Source organism: Anastrepha obliqua, chromosome 4, assembly GCF_027943255.1.
Source record: "Anastrepha obliqua isolate idAnaObli1 chromosome 4, idAnaObli1_1.0, whole genome shotgun sequence".
Lineage (NCBI taxonomy): Eukaryota > Metazoa > Arthropoda > Insecta > Diptera > Tephritidae > Anastrepha > Anastrepha obliqua.
In genome coordinates this window covers 33,701,946-33,709,540 of record NC_072895.1, presented here as the reverse complement: position 1 = coordinate 33,709,540, position 7,595 = coordinate 33,701,946, and the positions used below count along the sequence as shown (strand labels likewise).

At 40.3% G+C, this 7,595-nt stretch overlaps 1 protein-coding gene across 1 annotated transcript; it reads left to right on the top strand.

The window, feature by feature from the left end:
• The first annotated feature begins 3,639 nt into the window (after positions 1 to 3,639).
• Positions 3,640 to 4,089, top strand: LOC129244076 (uncharacterized). Its single transcript, XM_054881691.1, has 2 exons — positions 3,640 to 3,726; positions 3,796 to 4,089. The coding sequence occupies exons 1-2, from the start codon at positions 3,640 to 3,642 to the stop codon at positions 4,087 to 4,089; spliced, it is 381 nt and encodes a 126-aa protein (XP_054737666.1).
• Positions 4,090 to 7,595: the final 3,506 nt, after the last annotated feature.

The window sequence follows — 7,595 nt, the reverse complement described above, 5'->3', positions numbered from 1 at the left end:
GGCGAGCGAAAAGTTTATGAAATTATAAATTTAGATTTAGAATTTACGAGTTTCATCTTTGCTTGATGTATAAGTAATATTCGCAAAAGTTGTACGAATAAATGCAATGACCAAAAAGGAAGTACGTGTTTATTTTCCTCATATGTGCGTGTCTGCGTGCTGATGCTATGGGGCAAGTATTTAAAATTTAAAACTTGACCTTGTGGCGTGTATTCTCTCTATCTATCTGAAAATTGTTGTAAGCTTGACTATTTTACCAAGAGCGGGTGTTTCTTACACAGCTATTGATATGTATTGAATTTGGAACTTCAGAAGCCTCTCAAACAGTTTTTGAAGTTCCACTTCTTTACGTACGGAGCGCTTTCTGCAGGAAGTGGTGGGGCTAGGTGACTTCGAATTAGAGCTTATTTATGGAAGGCAGCTGATTATCCTTACACCTTCGTTGTACGATTCGCCTAGACAGTATGGCCACCCAGCAGAAGGGTATTGATGTCTCACTTATTGAATCACCCTTGATGATGTTTATCGCCAAAACTGTTCAAAAACGTTCAATAAGCAAAATTGCCGTATTTTTGTTGAAGAGCTGAAGAGCAATCCGAAGGCATTCGAGAACTAACCAACAGCTTTTACATCCATTGAAAACAACCGTTTGGTTGAAAAGGGCCTATGGGCTGGAGGAGTCAGCGGCCCATATTTCCTCAAAGACAGGGTCCGGCACTCGAAGTGTAACCAATTTCAGACCGCTCGCGCAGTTGATGCGCGCATCAGCTGTATGTTAGTTTGCGAAATGACAGTCCGAGTATTGTTTACAAGCGCGTGGAAGCTTTTTGCCGAGAGTGAACGGGAAAAAGGAAATCAGTAATGGATTTCAAAGGTAAGAGTGTGATTGCATTATATTTAGCTGGAAAATCACAGCCAGCGATTGCTCGTGAGCTCGAGCACCTTAAAGCAAATATAGTTTTTCTTTATCGCACCATTACTCGTTACAATGCTACTGGTAACATCGCGAAACGTCATGAAGGTGGTCATCGAAAGACTGCAACGACACGTGAAATGGTTCAAAAAGTGAAGAGGCGACTTGAGCGAAATCCCCGACGAAGTGTCAATCAAATGGCGAAAGAACTGAAAATATCTTCTTCTTCTTAATTGCGGCGATAACCGCTTACGCGATTTTAGCCGAGTTTAACAAAGCGCGCCAGTCGTTTCTTTCTCGTGCTAACCGGCACCAATTGGACACACCAAGTAAAGCCAAGTCCTTCCCCACCTGATCTTTCCAACGCATAGGAGGCCTTCTTCTTCCTCTACTACCTCCAGCGTGTACCGCATCCAATACTTTCAGAGCCGGAGCGTTTGTATCCATTCGGGCCCCATGAACCAGCCAACGTAGCCGCTGGATCTTTATTCGCTGCGCTATACCTATGTCGTCGTAACGCTCATACAGCTCATCGTTCCATCACCTGCGATATTCACCGTTGCCAACGTGAAAAGTTCAAAAATCTTGCGCATAATCTTTTTCGCAAACACTAAAAGCGTCGCTTCATCGGATGTTGTCATCGTCCACGCTTCTGAGCCATACGTTAGGGCGGGCATGATGAGAGCCTTGTAGAGTCTTAGTTTTGTTCGTCGAGCGAGGAGTTTACTACTCAGTTGCCTACTTAATTCAAAGTGGCACTTGTTGGCAAGAGAGATTCTACGTTGGATTTCAAGGCTGGCATTGTTATCGGTGTTATTGCTGGTTCCTAAGTATACGAAGTTCTTTACAACCACGAAATCATAACTGTCAACAGTGACTTGCTGAAAATATCTTACCGTATTGAAAAATGATCTCAAAGTCATGCCTTACAAGATCCAAAAGCCGCATGATCTCACACCAAAGCAGCAACAAGTCAGACTTGAGAGAGAGAAGGAGTTGCTTCGCTTGGCCGAAAGCGGCAAATTTCCGAACATTCTGTTTTCTGGCGAGAAAATTTTTCAATTTGAGCAATTCGTAAACAACCGTTCATACGAGCATTTGAGTCGTCGATTGGCCACCAGTAAGCAGCACCCGCCACAGGTAATGGTTCGGGCCGCTGTAACCGCAGATGGGCGCTCTCAAATCAGTTTCATCGAGTCTGGCGTGAAGGTAAATGCGAAATATTGTCGGGAAAGTATTCTGGAGGTTGCTTTGAAGTCGTGGGCAGTCAAGCATTTCGGTGGCAGACAATGGACGTGTCAACAGGACTCGGCACCGTCTCACAAAGCTCGACGTCCATACAATGACTCTGAAATTTACCAGACGCGAATCCGATGGATTATTCTCTCTGGGCCATTTTGAAGACCAAGGTCTCAAATAAAAGATTCACCATTCTCGAGGCGCTAAAAAAAGTTATTGTTCGCGAGTGGGCCAACATATCTGCAAGTCACATTCGGGCAGCTTGCGATTCGTTTTTGGACCGTCTCAAGGCCAAAGACAAGGCAAAAGGTGGTCATATCGAGCAAAAGTAAATTGATTCTTAATTTTGTATTATTTTCACACATTTTTTACTTTGAATTGAATAAAAGTAATTTTCTTCATCAAATGTATGGGCTTTTTAATTGGTTACACTTCGCGTGCCGGACCCTGCAATGTAGCAGTGAATGGCGAACGCTATAGCGTCACAATAAACGACTCTTTGATGCCGGATGCCGAAAAATGAAGCCCGTGATCTGCACAACATTTGGTTGAACAAGACGGCGCTGCTTGCCATACAACCCGTGAAATAATAGATTTACTAAGTTGTCGTTTCGATGAGCAATTTATCTCTTGTCCGGGACCAGTGGATAGGCCACCAAGTTCGTGGGTTATTTCATCTTTGAATTTTATTTGTGGGGGTATGTAAAGTCTAAACGCTTTGTGGATAAACCGGCTTCCGTTGAGGCACTGAAAGCCAACATTACTGAAGTTATTCACGAGACACCGACCGAAGTCCTCCAGCTAGTCATTCAAAATTTCAAAGTTGTTGTTTACGGATGGTCGAATTACGGCGCAGTTGCGGCCAACGTTTGAAAGGGATCATCTTTAAAAAATAAATGTGATGAATGGTTTTACACAAAAATAATGAAGATTGCCCAATCAGTTTGAATTTGCATTGTTTTATTTCACTTTAAATCCGATACCTCTAAATTGGTCACTCTTTATTTTCAGTAGCATAAAAACATTATCCCATATTCAAGATGTGAAAAGAGTATTCCACTCTATGGGGATTACTTTATAAAGTAAAAGATGTAAACCTCCCCTTTTCACTCACGAAGTAAGTAGCTCAGACTTATCAGCCGCCTCCGTATTATAAATTGTTTGGAGCTCGTGCAATAATTATGTTCATATGTATGTGTGAATACAAACCAAACGAAATAACCGATGCGGAACTTAAACGCAGTCGAACTCAATCAAAAGAGGCGTTAAATTATTGCTGTTTGTTCTGCGCTGAGCAATTCGACGATATAATCTTCGGCATTTACAATTTAATGGTGCGTAGCCAAAAATGTTGAATGTTAATGTCTGTACGTATAAATTTCTACTACGAGTAGCAATAAAAGGTAACAGCCGAGCGCACAGTGCCGAAAACTCACCGCTACAGAGTTCTTGTCGACCAGGTTTCCATAGACCCAGCAAGTGTTGTAATGAATTTTTTTAATATTGCATCGCTTTTATTGATGACTGCCGTGACCAGTGAAGCTAGATTCGAAGATTTTGTTATCAAGGACAAAGTTTGTGGTGCCTCATTTATATGTAGCTGAATAGGTAGTATATAAAATAAGTATTCGTCTAATTTCCAGAATGATTTAAAACGATTTGGAGACTATGACGACACAAGCGACGAATATTATGAAGCAGACGAAAATTCCATGCTGAATTTAGAATCACTGCGTCGGCTATCCCACGAGGAGCCCGATATTATGAATAGGTTGATGGATATTTCACTCGATTTGCTTCCACCAGATTTGCAGCCGAAATTTCAACAGTGCTACGCGCAGAGGGAGTTTTCAAGTTGCTTAGAAGATGACGACAATTCGCTGCAACTTGTGGAAGTCCTCAATATGCTTCGCAGCAATATTTATGATTTCTTGTAAAGTCAATAAAACGTGAAATATATAGGATGAAGGAATAATATGAAAATAAATGTTAATATATCTAATTATAGTAAATAAAAATGCTTTGAAAATAAAACTGAAATGCCGACAATAAATGACTTGTGATGCTCCCAAATTAGTGGCAGTTACAGAAGGCGCCGGTTCACAATTAAGTTCAAATATTCTGGCATCATTGCATTTGCAGAATTTAATTCTTTTCTTCCTCTTCTTCTTCTTCTTGATAGGCACGATAACCGCTTACGCAATTTTGGCCTAGTGTAACAAATCGCGCCAGTCGTTTTTTTCCCATGTTAACCGGCGCCAGTTGGACGCACCAAGTGAAGCCAAGACCTTCTCCACCTGACTTTTCCAACGCACAGAAGACCTTCCTCTGCTACCACCAACTGGTACTGCATCGCATACTTTCAGAGCCGGGGGGGGGGGCGTTTGTATCCATTCGGACGGCATGAACCAGCCAACGTAGCCGCTGGATCTTTGTTCACTGCGCTATGTCTATGTCGTCGTAAAGCTCATACAGCGCATCGTTCCATCGCCTGCGATATTCGCCGTCGCCAACGTGCAAAGGTCCAAAAATCGTCCGCAAAATCTTTCTCTCAAACCCTCCAAAGGGCGCCTCATCGACCAAACTTCTGCGCCATACAATAGGAGGGGAATGATGAGAGCCTTGTAAAAGGCGAATTTTATTCGTCGAGAGAGGACTTTACTACTCAATTGCCTACTTAGTTTAAAGTAGCACTTGTGGGCAATAGAGATTCTACGTTGGATTTCAAGGCTGACATTATTTTCGGTGTTAATGCTGGTTCCTAAATAAACGAAGTCTTTTACTACTTCCAAATCATAACTATCAACAGTGACTTGGGTGCCGATACGCGAGTGCGTCAATTGTTCGTTTGATGACAGAAGGTACTTCGCTTTGTTCGCACAGATTGTTTGGCACAGATTGGAGAATAACCCTTTTTATGGATTGGACACAGTACACTTAAATGCCATGCTTAAATCCTGATGCATGCACTTTACCAGCTCCTCACCGTCATGTTTGAACAGTCCGTCGGTTCCTGCGTTTTTGTTCTTCTTTAGCCTCATTATCACTATTCTCGCCTTGTTATGGTTGGATAGCGTAACGACAGATCCGTCGTCAACGATTGGGGTATTAGGATCTGCACATTCTCTGTGACATGCGCAGCTATTACTGTTTAACAGGTTCGAGAAGTGTTCTCTCCATAGCTTAAGTATGCTCTGGATGTCAGTCACTAGATCGCCGTTTTGTACTTTCAGGAAAACGCCCCGATCTTGAAACCTTCTGTAAGTCACCGAACTTTCTAATCGTATTTTCGGGCATTGTTCATATTGAGCAGCATCTCAGGCTCCTCACACTCACATATTTCGGCTCCTCGTTTCTTCCTTTTGATAATAAGTCTCTTTTCCTTTTTTTAACTCCCTTCCTCTTTAACTCTCCTTCCTTGTTTAAACGCGTTTTTCTTGAAACAGCATTTTTTGAATTTGCTGGAGTGATTACTCGGAGAAAAATGATTCGATCCCTATCAAATTTTTTTTGCATCTTCTTCCATACGATGACCCTCCAGTTTTTTGATCTGATCAAAAATTGGATTTTGGTAGGCCAAAAACGACCAAAAATTTGGGGAAAATTTAACTTTTTTTTTTGTTCGCGAGAATTTTTTTTTTATAGGTTCTACCAACGGAGAAGGCTGCAATCACTCCAGCAGTGGAGGACCTTTTTTTTGGCGCCGCCGGAGATCGCGTTTCATTTCAAAAATATTTAATATATTATTCCAAAAATTTTACTGTGTATTCTCAAAACATGTATAAATATACCCTCAAAATTTTAAAACGATTGATTCGCTAGTGTTTTTTTTTAATTCCCAAAAATTTCCTTTTTTTAAGCTGTCACACTATATGTGCCCCTTAGCTCAAGTCCTAATCCCAGTGCTCAACCAGATATCCTGGATTGCTTCGCCTTCTCACACTAGTTCGCTCTCGAACGGATATTCGAAAGCTACTACGAAAGAAACTTGGGCGAAGCATATTTTGAGTTGTTAGCTGCTTGGGCCATAAGCCGAAGAATCGTCGTGGCCACTCCCAAGTTAATGGCGATCAGATACTTTCTCCACTTGCTTGAACTTCTACATATGAAACCATCCTCCAATTTATCGGTCCATTTAACGGCTTTATCAGTTTATTGACTTTACTATTTTAATTTTAGTTTTTTGTTGTTGTCTAATCCCACGAGTATAGGTCAAACCAGTCATTCGTGCCATAACCGCGATAGACACGGGCATGGGAACTTAGGGCAGGGGATCGTTAAGGTAGGCATGCCGGCACGGTGATCTTCCATGGAGAGCCAGTGTCATTCGTTTCGAACTCCATGGACAAGGATGAAACAGCGTTACCGGGCCAAATCCAGAACTTCTCTCTTAGTTCATAATTACACGACGAGTGGGGGGTATTTTCTTCCATTAAGAAAAAAAATTTGAGCATTCGTTATATGGAGAAAATACACAATACGCCAGCGAAAAAATTGCCAAAAATCAACGTGATTCTTTAGCAACTTGAAACTTGCACTTTGTCATACCATAATTGAATGGGCTATAGATCTGTATACTCGGAATTTTTCTAGAAATTCTTATTAAACCGTGTAAAGTTTTGAAATTTGTAGAATTTTTTTTTTTAACTTACATAAAATTGGAAACTTGTATTTATATGGTTTTTGTAGTGCAATGAATTATGTTTTCATAAAAAAAAATATTAAAATATATAAGCGACAAATAAAATGCTGAAACCTGTCAATAAGTCGCTGTGTTATAGTTATTTAACGCAGCGTATATAGTTTTTTGTTAGCTACCCACGCCAGCTATTTCTTATATTTATTATATTTTTCTTTCACATTTCTTATGCCATTCCCTTTGATAATACGTATTGTGAATGTATTGATCTAAGTAATTTTGACTTAGCTTTTATCACTTTCTCATTTCTATTGGATTTTGACAGCAGCTGCCGAACAACAAGCCCGAATTGGGTCACTGCTTTAATATATTCGTGCACCTTACCATTTAGCTGTGAAGTTAAAATTCAAATAAATTCGTACTTATTTACCCTCACAATTAGAATCAACAAATCAAAGAAAGTATTTCCGTAATAACATCAAACAACAATACATTCAACTAAGTAAACATTGAAATTGAGAAAGCGAGGGTGAAAAATAGATCAGATGACTGATTATGCAGAGGTGGCTCGCTAAGTTTCGGTAACCGAAAGATTTTTATTTTCCATTGCAGTAAATTACTTGCAGCATTTCTTCAATTTCACACAATTTTTTCAAGTCCATTTTGAGGCATTTGTTTCATCGAGGATCTCTTCAAACGACTAACATTTTTGAAAACATGTTAGAAGAGGGAGCAATTTTTTTATTTATTCATTCATTTATCAATTAAAGTACATTTTATAGCCTAATTCATGCAATTATCCAA

Bases quoted from the DNA above. Each gene is read 5' to 3' on its own strand.
- LOC129244076 (XM_054881691.1), top strand. From the start codon at position 3,640: ATGAATTTTTTTAATATTGCATCGCTTTTATTGATGACTGCCGTGACC. The intron at 3,727-3,795 runs GTTTGTGGTGCC...TCTAATTTCCAG, and splicing joins ATTTTGTTATCAAGGACAAA to AATGATTTAAAACGATTTGG.